At 40.5% G+C, this 19,657-nt stretch overlaps 1 protein-coding gene across 1 annotated transcript; it reads left to right on the top strand.

Annotated features, from left to right (window-relative positions):
* The first annotated feature begins 308 nt into the window (after positions 1-308).
* LOC135153064 (sacsin-like) lies at positions 309-19,434 on the top strand. The gene is made up of 3 exons (XM_064105156.1): positions 309-566; positions 1,668-3,224; positions 3,582-19,434. The coding sequence occupies exons 1-3, from the start codon at positions 365-367 to the stop codon at positions 17,729-17,731; spliced, it is 15,909 nt and encodes a 5,302-aa protein (XP_063961226.1). The 5' UTR covers positions 309-364; the 3' UTR covers positions 17,732-19,434.
* The last annotated feature ends 223 nt before the right edge of the window (positions 19,435-19,657 follow it).

The following is a 19,657-nucleotide window of genomic DNA, read 5'->3' as shown; positions in this document are numbered from 1 at the left end:
TGAAAAGAATGAAGATTTTTTTAAAGCCCTTGACCATATTTTACATGTTTTAGTGATAACTGGATCGTAAGTCGTATTTCGTAACCTGCGATCATTTGAATTACAGTTGAATTATAGAGGAAGTGGGGGAGAGGCCAGTCTCCTGTTGATGTTCTTCTTGCTCCTCTTCATCTGCTCATTTGTTTTTTCTTCTTGGGGGAGCGAGTTGTCCTAGCCCGCTCTAGTGCCATCCCACTTCTTATCATAGCACCAATATGTCGGCGCTTGGCGTGTTAACAAAGGCATTGTCTTATTTTTTTCAATGCAGGAGCTCGTTCAGAACGCAGAGGATGCAGGTGCGGATACTGTCAAATTCCTGTATGACATGAGACAGCATGGTACCAAGACACTGTACAAAGATTCCCTACAACCTTACCAAGGACCGGCTGTCTATTCCTTCAACAATGCCAAGTTCAAGACAGCTGACTGGGAAGGGATTCAACAACCAGCCCGCAGCAGGAAGAAGACAGATCCTTTGAAGGTTGGACGATTCGGTATTGGATTCAATTCTGTATACCACATAACAGGTGAGAACTATATTGTGAAATGGGTAACGACATGATTTCAAAACAAATATATCCATAGGTATAACATTATAACATGAAGGAAGCTGTGTTGAAATTAAATAAGGTAAACGCCAATTTTGGTAACGACTTCAAAATGATTTTGTATAAAATGCAATAAAATGACAACCCAAGTGTCTGTATTTATAAATTAAAAACATATGTGCCAAAACTATCTGGAAGAAATTTTGTAATTGCTAAAAAATAACGAAAATAAGCATGGCATTTCTTCAAACTGTCGTGTTAATAAAACATTGTCACAAACATGTTTAATCTGTGTTGGTGATCTTCGGTGTGATTGTTTTTCAGCTTAGATTTCATCATTTCACAAAATTTGGTTTATATAACTACTAGATCTAGGAAGTTGAGACAATTAATCTTGGTTTTACGGTTACACTTCGTAATTCCGAAGGTTCTTTATTCCGAAGGTTCGTAATTCTAAAACACGTAAATTGCCTATACCTCGATGTTCGTTAATCCGAAAACGTAAAAGGGTTCGTTAATCCGAACATTTGTGGCGTTATTCCAAAGGTTCGTTATTCCGAAGGTTCGATAATGCGAAACGAAATAAGGTTCGATGTTCCGAAGGCTCGTTAATCCTAAAACGAAATAAGGTACATTGTTCCGAAGGTTCGTTAATCCGAAAACGAAATAAGGTTCGTTGTTCCGAAGGTTCATTAGTCCGAAAACGAAATAAGGTTCGTTAATCATTTCGTTTTTGGACTTACGAACCTTCGGAATTACGAACCTCACTTCTTTTTCGGACTAACGAACCTTCGGAATTACGAACCTCATTTTGTTTTCGGACTAACGATCCTTCGGAATTACGAACCTTCGGAAATACGAACCTTCAGAATAACGAACCTTCGAAATATCCGAACCTTCGGAATAACGAAGCATCGGAATTACGAATGTATGCGGGTTTTACAGCCTTTCTCATTTAAATCAGCGTTTATTACAACTACTTTCATCTTTAAGTGTGCCAAAACATGCTTAAAATCGTGCATACATTTTTGAGGATGTTTGTTTTTTACCCTTTAATTCTCCTTTGATCAACCTTTCCAGATTTACCGAGCATCATGAGCGACGAAACACTGGCTTTCATTGATCCATTGGAGGAACACTTCTTTGATAGTAAAGGTCGAGTGAAGACTGGATGGCGATTTTATCTGAGATCAGACAAGGAAATCTTTTCAAAGTGTCATGACCAGTTTCAACCCTACAACAATGTATTTCCTGGAGTGACGGGAGGGATTTCAACGGGATATTTTGATGGCACTTTGTTTCGGTTTCCTCTGCGTCAAGAGGCAAATGAATTGAGCGAGAAAATCTATCAACAAGAAGACACACTAGACGAGGTACTACAGGCCTTCCAAGCAGATGCTAATGTGGCTATGCTGTTTCTGCGCTCCTTGAATAACATTGAAGTGTTGAAGAGATCCCCTGATTACCAAGACCTGTCACTGATTGTAAGAGTTCAACGGGAGCATGATCAAGGAGCGCGTCCTCGTGGAGCGGACATTACCTCATGTCTTCAATCCTACATCTCTAATATCAGTGGGTGCCGAGAGTCTATCAAGATCACTGATTGTGTAACATTTACTACAGAAACACAGAGTGAGTCTAAGAGAGAACACTGGGTTGTTAGCCATCACATCGCTGGTGACAGCATGTCTCAAGAGCTTACTGACCTGGCTGGGAAGCAAGGTCATCTGCCATGGGTAGCTGTTGCCATCCCCATGAGTTCTTCAGAGACAAGCAATATAGCAGATGAAGCAGAGAACAACGATGGCAGAGTGTTCTGCTTTCTTCCCTTGCCACCTGGTGAAGAGAGTCGAACAGGGTTACCGGTTCATGTGCATGGATTCTTTGGTATCAATAGTGATCGACGGGGGATAAAGTGGCTTGGACCCGACCAAACAGACACTCCAGCACAATGGAACCAACTACTTGTTAGAGAACTGATTCCCATGGTTTACGTTGATGCTATCAAATTTACCATTGATGTGCAGAATTCTAGGGGAACCTTGACTGCTGATTGCATCTATCGTTCATGGCCAGATTATGAAGAGGTTCGTGGCAACTGGGGTATTCTCTTGGAACCCTTCTACAATGCACTGTTCAGTGAATCGATCATACATAGCGATAACAGTGGATGGAAGAACATTGCTGATGTCCACTTCAATGAGCTGCAAGTAGACGAAGAGACAGAAAAGGCAATTCTCAAGTGCTTCAACTTCAAAGGCATAGCACATGCTAGAGTCCCAGGCGTATGCAGAAAAGCGATCAGAAAGTATTACGATCTTCAGATATCCACTGTTTCTGTATCCAGCCTTTGCCGTTGCCTCCACGATGATCCAGCCATTTTGGAAAGGTTGGCTAACGATGAGAAGCTTCTGATCCTGCAGTTTATCTTGCAGGAGGATGCCATGCAAGACTTGGAGGGGTTATGTCTTCTTCCCCTTGACAATGGGGGCTTTGAAGTGTTCTCAAGTTCTGGTGAAAGAAGAGTGTACATTCCAACCCCTGAGTTCCATCGACAGCTTGTTCCAGGTGGATGTGATCAATTCATCAGAACGATACAAAAGGAACTTCCACTCCACCAACTCCTATCAAATATGAGTATGTTATTTTGTAAACTATATGTTATTCTAAATTACTGTTTGAAGCTTTAACACGATTTGTTTTAATTGAAAGTGTATCACTAGAGATAAAACACTGATTGTTGACATGTTAGATAAAATAATTTAAAGCGTTAACATGTCATGACATTTTTCCTTCAAAACATACGTGTGTGGGAAATGGAATAATAGAAAGAAGATAATGGAGGAATTTATTTTCTTACCATATAAATCAAGTGTTAAAAAGTGTCGAATGATTCATATTTGAATATAAGAAAATATGACCCCATTTACATAGTGAATTATAGCTGAAATAAATTCGTGGATTTTTTTCTTCTGGCCTTTTCTTCTTGTGTAGGTGGACATTACCAGCTGGAAACTTTAACCATCGACATTGTAGCAAAGCTCTTGAAGACTTTTGAGAAATCTTGGATAGATGATCAAGGAATCTGGGTACATGAACCCCAAGAGCCTACCCTCAATACTTGGCTTGAAGAAGTCTGGTCGATGCTTTACAGGGAAATTCCAAGTGAGTTACAACTCTTTAATGGTATCCATCTAATACCATTGTTTACAGATGATAGTGACTCCAGAAGACTTCTTCCTCTTTGTTCCAAGTCAAGGGTTATCCAGAGATGCTACGGTACGGCTGATGGCAAAGTCGGATTGACAGATGATGTTGAAAACATTCTGCATGATATTGGAATGAGAGTCACAGATTGTCCTGGTTTTATTCTCCGCCATCCAGCTGTCATTCGGGATGGATATATCAAGATTCCAACACCTGATGGGGTAGTCCAATGTCTTTTGCTTTCTGATGAGAAGTTGCTGATCCCAAAGCTCCGTTCATTCTCTGCCAGATATAGAGATACCCTTGTAGAATATCTTGCACAGGCGAAGCTTGGTGATAATGGGAAGAAACTTCTGAAGCAACTTCCATTGTTTAAGAGAGTAGATGGAACTGGACAGTCAAACAAACATTCATTCAGTGTAGCAGAATCCTTGGGATATATTGAATGTAATCAGGTAGATATTCCTAACCCATTGAAGTTGACAGGGCTACTGATTGATGGAAGGGCAAAATCAAATCAATGTTTACTACAAAAGTTAGAAGCATGTCCACTTTCAAAGTATCATGTCATAGTGAATGTTTTGGAAGAAATTCGTAAAGGGCAACTTTACACACAACATGAAAGACAAGTAGCTTTGCAATGGATATTGGAACGATGGGAAGACGTCAAGATAAACTGCAAATCAATTGTGGGTATTCTTCGTGAAATGAAATTCATTCCCAATAAGAATGCATCCTTGCTTAGTCCTTCAGAACTACTTGATCCACGAGACCCATTGATCTACAAACTGTTTGAATCCCAAGGGGCATTTCCAATGGATCCATTTGATTCACCTCAGATTATAGAGGCTTTGAGTCAGCTTGGCATGCGTGGGAAAAGTGGAGTTTCTTCGTGCGAGTTGAATGCATGTGTTGACATGATTGAGGAATCACAGAGCCCTGACAAGTCTCGCTTGCTACTAGAACTCCTTAGCAATAACCCGGGTCTTCTCAGCACTCCTGTCATTGATCATATGAAACGAAAAGAATGCATTCCTTGCAGACAGTCGCCTCCAGAATACTATCCTTCAGCTATTGAATGGTATGGTATTTCTACTTCAAGATTGTCGACCCCCTCTGAAATCCTTGGGGAGGTGAAGTCAGTAGTTCTAATATGTGGAGCTTCTAAACGCTTTTCTGCTCATGAGGATTGGAGTCGCTTCTCTGCTGTCTTTTCTAAGCTTGGAATAAATGCACCATCTCCTCTTCTAGCAGAAGTTGTAAAACAGTTAGAGTATTGTGTCAATCACACAGAAGACAGAACTAGGGAAGATACTTCTGACATTGTACCGATGCTGAAAGAGATTTATTCGTTTTTCAGGCAAGAAATGCACCAGGGCGTTAACATTAAGGATGTTATCCTGAATCAAGTCAAGTCTTGTATCTGGAATGGAAATGGCTTTTCAGAGCCAAGTAGAATGTCTGCAGGAAAACTTCCTTTCGATTTGTACCCTTACATGGTTTCTATTCCGAAAGCCACATCTGCATTTGGAGAGTTATTTCAAGTGCTTGGAGTTCAAACAGACATGATGGCAAATTCGTGTGCCCTGGTTGACATCTTGTACGAAATCAAGGAAAGATGTGAAGATAATGAAATCGATGAGGTCTTTCAACAGGGACAACTCCAACTTGTATTACAAATCCTCAACCATTTACAAGCTGTTGGAGATCTCTCAGAAGATGCGAGGTTGCGACTACTTGTTCCATCGCAAAAAGGGAAATGCCATCTTATTCCTGTTGAGAAAGGTGCATATGTGGACAGAGACTGGCTAAGACAAAGCACTGACACAGAGGATTTAGATGATGATGAAGATTTCACTTTGGTTCATTCAAATATTTCTATGAACCTTGCAATATTTCTCCATATACGTCCTGTCAGTCGACTTCTTCTAGATTCAGAAGAATTCCAGGGTTTCACACAAGCTGGTCAGCATGAACCACTGACTATCCGCTTATGCAATATCCTTAAGAACAACTACACCAACACTTCAATAGCTAATGAGATGATTCAGAATGCGGAGGATGCGGGAGCTCAAGAAGTTCGCTTTCTCGTTGATATGAGAACAAATGAGAATGCACACAAAAAATTGTTTGATCCCGGAATGAAGCCTTGTCAAGGACCAGCACTGTGGGTATACAACGATGCAGTATTTTCAGATCAAGACCTAGAGAATATTCTCCATCTTGGTGGGCGTACTAAGGAAAGGGATGCTGAAAAGATCGGAAAGTTTGGGACTGGCTTCAACTCTGTGTACCACATAACTGATGTTCCTAGTTTTGTTAGTAGGGACTTTGTGCAGTTTTTCGACCCTCATACTACACACCTTGGAAATGTTCTCCCAAACAAGAGTCAACCTGGTGTGCGACTGAGATTGAATAACACCAAAGCACTCCGGAGATTTCCAGATCAGTTCAAACCATTCGATGGGGTATTTGACCTTACTTTCAAAGGAGGAAATGAACCATTCAATTACCAAGGAACACTGTTCAGGCTGCCCCTCCGTTCACAAGAAGCTGCTCAGAAAAGTCAAATATGCAAAGAGTGTTATGATGGAGAGAAACTTGTTTACCTGATGAAACAAATGTGTGAAACATCTCACAACCTCTTGGTGTTTACCAAACATGTGACGAAGGTTTCTCTGTTCTACCTCTCCGAGAATGCTTCCCATCCTACCCAGGCTGAAGAGCTACTCACCATCCAGAAGACTATGTCGCCATTGAGGACAGAAGATGATAATACCATCATGTCAACCGAGTCATTCAGCTCAAGATTGACCTCGAAGGGAGCCGAAATATTGCCACCCATCAAAGGTATTACCTACCACCAACGAACAAGTTCTTTTGATACCTTGAAAGTGGTATGCAAGACCTCGGAACAAGCCTTAGCTCTTTCACAGTCACAAGAAGGAAGGTTACATGGACTATCTCCTGAAGCAGCTGTTGCTCTTCCGCTGAACATAACAAATCTGCCCAAAATCGAGGGAGAAATCTACTGCGGTCTACCTTTGTCGGTTCCTAGCTTACTCCCAATGCACATAAATGGTAAGTTTGCCATTAATGAAGATCGAAGGAGTCTACAGTCTCCAACACCTCATGGGATGACCATTTCTGAAAGATGGAATGATATATTGCTCTCTGACATGATCTGTCGAGCGTATATCTCACTTCTATCAGACAATAAGTTCATTCAACAAATCAAGAAGTCGTTTGGTGATAATGTTTCCCCAGAGTTGTTCTGGCCTGATGTTGAGAAAGTGCATGAGACATCAGAGTGTTCTCAGCTGTTTAATGCATTTTACAAAGCACTTGTTTGTGCGTTAGATGGCATTGAACCAGCAGCCTTCTGGAAAAACGGTGAATCTTATCAGTTTCACAATGTCAGATTTCTTGGAGAAGACCTGCAGAGGGAAGAAGAAATCAAGAATGACTGTATTACCATTTTGACGACATATGTGAAGGAGCAATGTGGCCCTATGGTTGAAGTCATAGAGCTATCAGAGAAGACATGGAGATCACTTAAGAGGGCAGGAGTATGTGGTATGGTAGAGACTAGATCGTACAGTCTGAACAGATTTTTTGAAGAAGCATTCTTGCCACATGTGGACCAAGTGCCAAATGATCTGAGAGATCGTCTGATTTTATTTGCGCTCAGACCAGAAAGTAACCTGTACCAGAAACTTCGAGATGTGAAATGCATTTCAGTCTTAGGAGAAGCTGAATTGAAGCCACCATATGATTTAATGAATTCCAATGACTCCATACTCTGGAAGTTGTTTGAGTCTAATGGAGTATTTCCATGTGCTCCATTCAATTCAGACAATCTGATTACCGTTCTCAAAAGCCTTGGTATGCGAGGACAGAGCAAAGTTACACCTGTCGAGATAGTTTCCTGCGTTGATCGCATCGAGAAATTGCAGTCTCCTGAAATGGCAAGAGCTCTTCTAGAGCTCCTCGAAAATAATCCTATTCATTTGAATGGTATTCTTCAAAATGGAAAGACTGTAAGAGAAGTCGTCATGAACAAACAATGTATCCCATGCAGACAGTCTCCACCAGAACATTACCCACTAGATATTGAATGGCATGGCAAAATCTCGTCTCGACTGACAACTCCTCAAGAGATTCTGATCGAATCAAAGGAAGCTACGCTATCGTCTGGAGCTTCTAAACCATTTGTTTCCCAATCCCAACAAGATCTCTTTTCCAAAGCTTTTTCCGAGCTTGGAATAACATCCCAAAATCCAGTGATCGAGGACGTCCTAACACAATTAGAGCATTGTGTGAAGTATGCTAGAGAGAGAACAGGACGAGATGTTAGCGACATAATACCGATGCTGAAGGCGATCTATGGATTTGTTAATGAAGAATTGCAACATAATTCACGTGTCAGGAACTTGATCTTAGATCGAGTGAAGTGTTGTGTGTGGAATGGAAGTGGCTTTTCTGAACCAAGCAAAATGTGTACAGGTGGTCTGCCATTTGATCTAGCTCCTTACATGGCATCTATTCCAAAATCAGCCTGTATGTTTAAGGACTTGTTTGAAAGTCTTGGAGTGAAGAGAAACATGGACACAAACGCCGAAGCTCTGGTTGAAATTCTACATGAGATCAAGAGGGAATGTAACTCCACTGGAGTTAGTAAAAGTTTCCAACAAAGACAGCGCCAACTTGTACTTCAGATTCTACACCATTTACATGCTTCTGCTGAGCTCACGGAAGATGCGAGGCTGCAATTACTCATACCATCTAAAAGAGGGGAATGCCATCTTATCCCCGTTGAAGATAGTGCATATATAGACAGGGAATGGTTGAGACAAAGCACTGAAAATGAGGAGATGGATGATGATGAAAACTTTACGTTGATTCATTCAGATATCCCAATGGAGCTGATTACATACCTTCGAGTACGACCTGTTAGTCAACTTCTTCTAGACTCAGAGGAATTGGATGGTTTCACAGAAGCTGGCCAGCATGAACACCTGACAATGCGCTTGTATAATATCCTAAAGAACAACTATGTCGACACTGCTATTGTTAGTGAGATGATACAGAACGCAGAAGATGCTGGTGCTGAAGTAGTTAATTTTCTTATTGACATGAGGAAAAATGGAGATGCAAACCAAAAGCTGTTCAATCCTGAAATGATTTCATGTCAGGGACCAGCACTCTGGGTATACAACGATGCAGTGTTCACGGACCAAGACTTTGAAAACATTCTCCGTCTTGGTGGACGTACCAAGGAAAAGAATGCCCAAAAGATTGGAAAATTTGGGACTGGCTTCAACTCTGTGTACCGCATTACTGATGTTCCCAGTTTTGTTAGCAGAGATTATATGCAGTTTTTCGACCCTCATACTACACACCTTGGCAACGTTCTCCCAAACAAAAACCAACCTGGTGTCCGTCTCAGATTGAGTAATAGCAAAGCACTCCGGAGATTTCCCGATCAGTTCAAGCCATTTCATGGAGTGTTTGATTTCAGTAGAAAGAGTGACTCATTCAACTACAGTGGAACGCTCTTTAGACTGCCTCTTCGTTCACAAGAAGCTGCCCAGAAAAGTCAGATATGCAAGGAGTGCTACAATGGGGCGAAACTGATCGACTTGATGAAAAAAACGTGGGAATCATCTCACAACCTCTTGGTGTTTACCAAAAATGTCAAGAGGGTTGCCCTGTTTTTTCTTGATGAGAAATGTAGCGATCCTTCCATGGCTGAAGAGTTATTCACTATTCAGAAAACCGAGCAATCCACAAGGATGAATGATGAGAACATTGAAATTTCAACAGAATCCTTCAAATTTACAATGACTCCAAAGGGAAGTGAAGTGATGGCTCATGAACCAGAAGGTGTTAGATACCTGGAATATGTCAAAGTTACTTGTAAGACCTCTGATCAGGCTTCTGCTCTTGCGAGATCTCCAGATGGGAAAGATTGTGGACTATCTCCTGAAGGTGCAGTTGCATTTCCCTTCCACAAACCATCAATGTCTTCATTTGAGAAAAAGATATATTGCTTTCTCCCTCTGTCAATAACAAGCATGTTTCCAGTGCATATCAATGGTGCCTTCGCTGTCAAAGAGGATCGGAGGAGTCTTCACATGCCAGTTCCCAATGGAAGGCTGATATCTGAGAAGTGGAATCACCTGCTTCTCGTAGATGTGATATGCCGGGCTTACATTGCACTCATGTCTGACATTGTGTTTATTCAGCGTGTGAAGGAGGTTTATGGTCCAGATATTTCCCCTGACCAGTTATGGCCCGATACCGATGATGTTCCGAAGAATTCTGAATGTTCAGCATTGTTTAATGCTTTCTTCAAGGCAATGGTAAATGGCTTTGAAGGTCATGAACCATCAATGTTCTGGATCGATAACGAATTGCATCAGTTCTCACAAGTCGTTTTCCTCGGTCAAGAAGTCCAAAAGGAGACATCGATGAGGGATATTGTGAGAAATTTTCTAAGCGACTACCTTCCATCAAAGCAAGTGATGTCACTTACTGATAAAACATGGAGAGCACTAGAGAGAGTAGATCTTCTTGACAGTGTTATGAAAAGTACCTATGATTTCAATAGGTTCTTCGCAGAAGCCTTTCTCCCACGAATCAGTCAGGTGCAGAGTGACATGAGAAATCAGCTGGTTCTGTTTGCACTGAACAAACGTGATGACACATTGAAACAGAAGTTGAAAGATGTGAAATGCATACCAGTAGTAGGGGGACCTGACCTTAGGAAACCTTGTGATCTAGTACACCCGAGTGGTAAAGTTGCGCCGCTGTATTCTGAGTCTGATAAGGTGTTTCCCCTAGGAGACATGTTCAATGACACCAACACACTAACATCACTCACTCAGTTAGGAATGATAAAGGATTATATTCATGAGGATGTTTTCCTTGAGAGATGTAGATCAGTTGACATTCTGCATTCAGTCAACAAGGAAGGGGCTCAAAATAGATCACATGCCCTACTGAATTACCTGTCAGAGACGTTGAGAATGGGTCATTGGAGTAGGGACAGACATTTCAAAGAACACCTTGTGAAAATTCCATTCTTACCTATCTTATGTGAGAGAAACCAAGACACTGCTCTTCCATGGGTGGAAACCAATAACACCTGCCCTTATGCATCTGCTAATGATATCTATTCTCATTCTAAGAGAAATATTGTAAGCAGTATGTACAATGTTGTGCACGAATCAAAAGATTGGAAACTTCCCTGGAACGTTGAAGACTTTCTAGGCATCAGAGACAAATATCCCTCTACTGAAGATGTAATCCGGCAGTTTTCGAACATTCGGAGTCATTATGAAGTGAATAGTGAATCCATTTCTAATCGTGACTTGGAAATTATATGCCAGGACATCTACGAGCGTGTTGAAAATGCATGTAGAGAAAGCGTTGCTGATGACATTTCCAATGATCTGCAGAATCAACCATTCTTCCTCGTAGGTAGCAGGTTTGTTGGGATTTCTGTGATTGCCGATAGAAACAGCCTTCCGCCGTATCTATTTGAAGCTTCTCGTTTCCTTAAACGATATCCAAGTCTTCTAAAACATGCAGGATTGAAGAATGAGTTTGGGACCAGAGACTATGAAGATGTTCTTCATTTACTATACATTAAGAGTAATGGGCAACCGTTAAGTAATGATGACACGGAGGTGGCTATCTTAGCTGCACAACGACTTTCAGGTTTACCCCACGGAGAAGAAGAACGTGCAGATACATTTCTCCCAGATGAGCAGAATTGCATGAGGCCTGTATCAGATCTGTGCTACAGAGATGTGGATTGGTTTGAAAATGATGAAATTGAACTTCATAGGTGTCATACAAAAATCAGTTTCATGGTATCGAGTAAGCTGAAAGTGAAGGATATTCGACAACAGATGCTTCAGGCATTCGATATGGATTTCCCAGGAGACGAATTCGGTCAACATGAGAAACTTACAACCCGTATCAAACGTATTCTCGACTCTTACCCATCCGATGAAACAATACTGAAAGAACTTCTTCAAAATGCTGACGATGCTGGAGCTACTGAAATCCACTTTGTGTACGATCCTCGGAAACACAAGGGACACAAGCTTCTAGGAGATGGCATGAAAGCCTTGCAGGGTCATGCTCTTTGTGTCTTCAACAATCAATCTTTCACCGACGATGACATTCGCGGGATACAGAATCTTGGAGAAGGAAGTAAAGCTGACCATATGGGAAAGATTGGGCGTTATGGAGTAGGATTCAATGCAGTATATCAACTTACAGATTGCCCTAGTTTCATCTCCAAAGGTGAACGATGGTGTATGTTTGACCCTCTTCTGAAGTATGTTCCAGGAGCAAACCCAACACGACCAGGTCGTCAGATCAAAGTTAATAGCAGTGTGCGTCGTTCTTACCCACATAGCTTTCAGTGCTATATGGAAGACATACTCACAGGCGGAGAAGAGGACTTCACCATTTTTCGTTTTCCATTGCGACAAGAAGCTTCAACCCTAAGCCCGAATGTCTGGCATGCTGAACGTATTCGGAAGCTACTTCGGGACTTTGAGAATGCGGCATTTGAATGTCTTTTGTTTCTGAAACACGTCACTAAAATCAGCATCTCAGAGGTATCAAGTTCAGGAGTTATTGGATCTACTCATGTTGTCAGTGCAGAAATGACTCGAGGTGAAGGTGAAAAGAAAATGGATTTTCTACAGAAAGTTCAGGATATTGCCTTGACTAAACAAGATGATGGAACCTTGGAATCAGAACAAGTGGAAGTCATCTACCAGATGAAACTGAAAGGGGTACAAAGAGAAGAGGATTGGGTGATATGCCAGCAAGTGAGTTATTCAGACGCAGATGAAGAACACACAAGGAAAAAACATAGGTTAATTCCAGTTGGAGCTGTTGCTGCTCGTCTACCTGAAACAAGAGAGGGAAATAGTGATAAAGGAAGAGAGGGAATCAATGGCAAGGCTTTTTGCTTTCTACCACTCCCTATTGAGACGGGACTTCCGGTTCATGTGCATGGATACTTTGCCTTGGACCATGAAAGCAGAAGACACTTGTGGGATGGTAGCAAGACGGACGAGCAAACAAAGTGGAACCTTTACATTACTCAGAGAGTTATTGCACCTGCTTATATACAGTTGTTGTCATGGATACAGAAGTTTTTCATCGAGAAATATGACTGGTCAGGATCACTAGCAATTAAAAACAAGGTTCAGACTTTAAAGCTTCAAAAATACCATAGCTACTTTCCTAACACCGGAAAAGGGTCGTACTGGAGAAAACTTCAAGATGCTGTGTTTGAAATTGTTGTCGTGGAAGCCTTACTGCTGTTTCCTTCACTCTATCGAAAGGATGATGGCAGAAATGACCTTTTCTTGAGTTGGAAAACGCCCATCTCGTCTCTAGATGGGTCAGATCTTGGATATTTCAACACACTGTCAAAACAGTTGACTGACCACTGCACAAGTAGCATGTACGGTTATCCCAAGAGGCCTGAGATTCAAGAAAGCATCAACAAGCTAAAAGAGACCCTTATTGAAGTGACATTCCCATTAATAGAGTCTCCAATACGGATAATGCACAATCTGCGCTATGTATGCAATCATCTTAATCAAGAGGCAATCGAAAGTGGACGAGAAGCAAACTATGAAGTTCGTGAAGTTACACCTTCCCATGTGATATCTTTCCTTCGTGGAGACAATCCCCTTCAGAGGCAGTTACCAAAAGCTATTTCAAGCTCGAGGATCCACAACGAGGATAAACTGATTGGACTTATCGATTACTGCAAGATGAGTAAAGAACCTAACCTTCAAGAAAGTCTCCATGGGCTACCGTTGCTCTTCACCATGGATGGAACATTACGGATGTTCTCACGTGACGATCAAGTATTTGCAACAGAATTCTGTGATCTTTTCTGGCCTCAGAGTCATAGGTTCTTACACATTGATTTCTTACACAGGCTGTCACAAAATGCTGATGCGTTTTGTAAGATTGACATGAGAGCGGTATCCAAGCTTCTTGATGATTGCTTTCCGTTTCTCAAGTGCACAGCGAATAAAATGCTAACTCTTCGCACCTGCCATCCACCAGAATGGTTTTGTAGGTTATGGATTCTACTTGAATCGTTGAGTACAAAAGTTGAACACTTCGATGACTTCGCTAACAATATAAAAGATAAACTTAGAAGTTGGGCAATATTGCCAGTCACAGAAACCAAGCCAACGGATAGCAGAAGTAATCCTCATCATGTTTTCAAGCAGGTAGCTCCTATTAGCTTATCTTCAACGGTTATAGATCAACCAAGTGAGTCAAATAGGGGTAATTGGCCACTCTATTCAACACTTGAATCACTTAATGTCTACAAGATTGAAAAGTCTGTTCTACATAAACACAATATTAGACTGATAAAGCATTTTGTCCTTCATGAGCACATGGGGAATAGTGCAAGGGTCCTAAATGCTTTGATGTACTGGGTAGAAAGAGACCCTACAAGATTCCAAATTCTGAAAGAAAAACAACATTCAGAAATCCTTAGATCCTTTTTCTATTGCGATGACACAGCTGATCTTAGAAGAGTGAAAGACCTTCCTTGCTTCAAGACAATTGCAGGCGACTTTGTCAGTATCAGGAAATGTCAAACAGTCCTTGTTCTCCCAAGTATGATTCCCGAAAAGGAACAAGATAAATGGATTGAAAGGTCTGGTGCTATATTTCTGCAGTACAATCAGTCACTTGAACCATTATACAAGAAGCTAGCACTAACTGATACAACAGAGTTTGACGTGTACATGAAGTACATTTTGCCTGTCTTTGGTAAGCTCAGCGAGGAAAGTCGTCTTGAACATCTCGTACGAATCAATCAGCTGCTTCATTCTCTACCCATTCCTAAAAGACAGAATTATAGTGATATTAGGGTAGCAGCGATTTGGAGGTTAGGATTGAGAGACCTGCGTTTCATAAATTGTACGTCTGGAAACCTGCTGAAGGCCAGTGACCTGTACGACCCAGACGTCGAGGTATTCTACTTGATGTTGAAGGACAAATTTCCTTCAACACATATTATAGAGTCATTGGGGCTCGAATTCCTTCGTGAAATAGGACTACAAACCACCGTTACTGCAGACTTGTTCCTTTCGTTTGCCCATCGGGTGCGGGAATCAGACCCCGATGCCGAAGATATGAAAATCAAGTCCACTGCACTCGTGTCAGAATTGGTCAGGAACTGCAAACTTCACAAAGACTATTCCTTTTGTCGGAAAGCCAGTGTGATTGATTTTCTTGTGACTGACAGGATTGACCAACAATTAGAATCCATTCACACACCTTTCATCAAGGATGGAACACTCATGAGGTATTCTAGCTCACTATCATCTCAACACACGAAACTGATATGGTCTACTAATAGCATCTTGCCTGAATATGCCGCCCTCAGGCAATGCTTTTCTTGTAAAACCCAACTAGATGATCAGCTGGGCAAGGCACAAGAGCCTGAACTAAACAGTGTTATCCAACATCTGCAGAATATATGCAACAAACTCCAACAGATTAACACCAAAAAACTATCCTTCTCAGAAGCTCTATCCAGGGTGCTACATGAAATAATGACCTTCCTTTCTTCCAAGTGTACAGGGAAAAGCTGCTCTCATGAAGTTCCATGTGAAAGATGCTGTATCATCAGAGCAGAATTGCAGAATGTTCCAATTGTCTTTCTAGAGCTCGAAGATGAACATCGCTTGGTGAAAGCAGAGCAGATCTCTCGTACTTTGGAAGGGAATTTCGAGCCTTTTCTTTACCAGTTGCCTGACAAGTGGGTTCCTTTCTTCAAGTTATTTCAACTGCTTGGTGGAACAGTCAAAGCCTCCATTCGACAATATGCTTCCGTTCTCAGAAGTATCTATGAAAGAGGGAATAATGCATGGGGAAACCCAAATGTAGTAAACATGGTAGAGAGGGCAACAACTGGCCTGTACGAAGAGCTAAGGAAGACAGATCAAGGGCAGGTAGCAGCTTTATTTGATTCTAGACACGCTCTCTACCTTCCATCATGTCATCAAAACTTGGAACGATCAGATCAGCTACTACTTAACGATGTTGACCACTATTTACGCCGACTTCGTAAATCTAAGCTTCCCCTCATCAAGTTTTTTCAAGGTCAGGAACGCATTGCAAAAGAAGCTATAGATAGGCTTCCTGAGACGATGAAACCGACATTAGTAAGCAAGAAGGTGAAAGAAATACTTAGCAAGACGGGGAATGGGTCGCAAAGGTGTCTTCTAACTGGACAGGAACCTTGTGAATTTGCAAGAAGACTTCAGATCCTGCAATCGAAGGAATTTTTGCAGGCAGTTTGTATCATCATAAAGCACAATGGACAAACAGTTGATGAGGAAACCAAGACACGCCTTAGAAATTCGTTGAGTGGCCTGAAGATAACATGCATGCAGCAATTACACTCGATTCTACAAATCAATGGTGAATACATAGAAGGCAGTGAAACAGAAGTACCTTCCTTCATTAACAGTGAGAGTGAGCTGTTTGTACAACACAGTGAAGGAGAAAATATAATGGAAACACTCTTAAATATTGCGATTCATGTCAATCAAGTCCTGGAAAACGTGTTTGAAGATAAAACCTACTTATCTGCCCTATTATCCCAGAAATCACCATCTACCTTACACAAAGTACTTACAAAGTTCAACATTGCTGCAGAGAGCATGGAAGATGATACAAGTTTCAAGCTACCTGATCCTGGAACTACCATTCCAGAACAGTTGTATCATCTCATAGAGCAGGACCCCTGGACGTCTTTCAGTGTAGATGATTTCATAGCGTATGCACAAACTGATGAAGATGGCGAATACTACATATATGCAATAGTTGTCAAGAGGATATCCAACGAATCTCTCAATTCTGTCTATCTTATCAATATTGGAAATGACAAACCAATAGAAGCAAATGTGTTGGACATGCATAAGATACACATACCTAAGTCCACATCAGGTATGGAGCTTGTTCTATCTGACAAAGTTCACTCGGAAGATGCAGGACCATGTCTCACTGGGAATCAAGAATCATCTTTTCCAACTGACATGGAACAAGCGAAGCGGCAGGTGACAACCGAATTGGAGGAGATCTGGAAGCTTCCAGAGGAACATAGAAGGAAGGCTATTCGGCGAATGTTGCTGAAATGGCATCCAGACAAACATCCAGAAGGTCCGAAGGAACTATTTGATGAAGCGTTTAAACACTTCAAAAGTGAATTGCAGCGATTAGAAAAAGGTATTTCAAGAACAAGTTCATTTTATGAAGACCTCTTCAGATCAACTGAAAAGAGAGCAAGGGAAGACCGCCGGAGGTATACTCACTTCAGAGGATTTTGGGGAGGAGGTGGTTTCAGAGGACGAGGGAGCTTTGGATCTGGTTTCTGGAATTGTGGAAGCGACTACAGTTCTTTTGAGGATTTCTTCACTTTTGCTTCAAGAACACCAGATATTCGCAATGCACGCCGTTGGTTTCGGCAAGGACAAGAAGATCTTCGTGCTGCCGGACATGATCTTAACCCACACGATGACAAGCCGTCATTAGAATGGGTTGCTTACAAGTGTCATCAGAGTGTAGAAAAGGCACTCAAAGCTGCTAAACTAGCCATTGATGGACAACATGACTACACTCATTCCATTTCCTTTCTAGCCTATCAAGTTGAAGGCAAAATAAAATCGGTTGATTTTCTACAGAATGTGAACAAGATCAGTTCTCTTGTGAATGATCAACGGGCTCGTTACCCTGACATATGTGCCTCTTCACAGATTCCCCACGACGTCTTTAGAGAGATGTCACGGGGTGAGGAAATGATTGAACTCGCCCGACTAATTCTTGGAAATGTTCAATCCTTTTTGCTTCCCAGATCCTGAAATGGTACTTGCAACTGCTTCATCTTGATCTGTCTATTCCACGGTCCTCTTGTTGCTTTCTTACAAGCAGTCGTGCTTTCCTACCAATCAAGTAAAAAAAAAAATCACCACCATTTACTTTTTGCTTTTCAAATCATGAAATGTTATTCGACTGCTTCATCAGGGTTCGCATTATCCACGGGGTCGCAAAATTTGAATGGAAATTTTTTTTTCTGAATATTTCTAAATTTCAGACTTCACTGGAGAAGAAATACTGTCAACGTGTCATAGTTCTTCTTTGAATGAAAAAAAAATCATTCCAGTCTTAGTTCATATTCCACTGGACATGCTTGACAGCCGATATTGTCAAACTCAAATGTATGCTGTACTATGTTTTTGATTAAATTGATTCATTCCGTTATTGCAATAGACAATACTAGTATCATTTCCTTCTTTGTTGTTGATACCACGTCAAACTGGATTAAAGATGATAATTGGTTATTTATCTAGGTTTTCATCCATCGATAGCCATGCATTTGATATTAAATATTTTCAAATAGTCACACCATTAATGGCTATTATCAAAGATGATGTTGAATTATTTGCCATCTCATATTCCCTTTGTGTTGACAATGTAACAATCATGTTGCATCTTACTTCATGACTTACACAACATAAAATGCCCGATAATATATATATGTTATCATGTTATATGGATTTGTTATGGATTTTGTTGTTGTTGATGTTGTCATAATTAACATTTCATACCGTTTATACAAATAATGAATATCTTTGCCTTTATATATTTCTTCCTATTGTGATAATACAATCTGCATCTGATCAAGCATTAAACATTACTTGTACATAGTCATAGGATTTTTGAATGAGTTTATACGCTAAATACTTCCAGAACATTGTAGTATTATAATTGCTATAATGATGTTCCGATCAATTCTCCAGGCATGATGCCCAATGTAAATGGCATTTTGATTGATATTTTGTGGAAGATTATCATGTTGTACATTTTATAAGGATTCATCTGTCACTGTGACAGTTTGTACATGTAATTTTAAGTCTATAAATTGGTGGGGTCACATAGACCAAGTCATGAATGCCTAAAATGTGTTAAATTCAAGAATAGGAAGTCTATGAAAAATATGTATTGTAAATAGTCCACTAGTTACTTTGTAAAAAGTTGGTTGAATACTTATGAGAAATACTTTTGTTGTTTTGCTTTGATTCTCGCTGTATTTACCGCTTCAGTGGAATGTGATTGCTTGCTATATTTGGATGTAAATTAGACCTTTTGCCATTGTTTACAAGTTGAATGATTATCTACATGTAGGCTAGTGAGGCAGAAGGATTTGGCTTCTATTGTAATATATTGTATTAAGGCCTAATATGAACAATGACTAACCTATTGAATTTAACCCATTGAGTTATCGAAACGTTTGCTGCACCTTCAAAGATTGATTTGAATCATAGTTTTGTTTCCAAAATACATGGTCACAATGTTTCTTCAAAGGGTAATTTACATGGCATGCATGGAAATAGCATTGTACATGTATCTGTTTAATTTCTATTTATTTCGAGCAACTGAGAACATTATTCATTATGGAAGGTATACTCAAAGATCTGCCGTGTACGTGATATTTTAATGTGATGTTAATTACTTTATATTCACAAAGTTATTTCAGAAGAATGTAAATAAAAATATTATCTTCCTTCTGCATATTTGTCTGTTCTATCACAGTGACTACAATGGGTACATCAAACCAATAGGTCACAGTCGGAGTATCAATATTCTGGCAAAATCTATAAATGAAAGAGTTTACTTCTTTGGCTTATTGTAGTGAGTGTTTTGCCTTAATTAAAGGAGTCTTAATACTACAATTATAATTTCTATAATATTTTGTCTTAAGGAAAATGATCGCAAACGATATAGGA

The sequence above is a fragment of the Lytechinus pictus genome, chromosome 10 (genome assembly GCF_037042905.1).
Source record: "Lytechinus pictus isolate F3 Inbred chromosome 10, Lp3.0, whole genome shotgun sequence".
In the NCBI taxonomy this organism is placed as follows: domain Eukaryota; kingdom Metazoa; phylum Echinodermata; class Echinoidea; order Temnopleuroida; family Toxopneustidae; genus Lytechinus; species Lytechinus pictus.
Note: the sequence above shows the minus strand (reverse complement) of the source record. Positions and strands in the feature narration are given on the sequence as shown.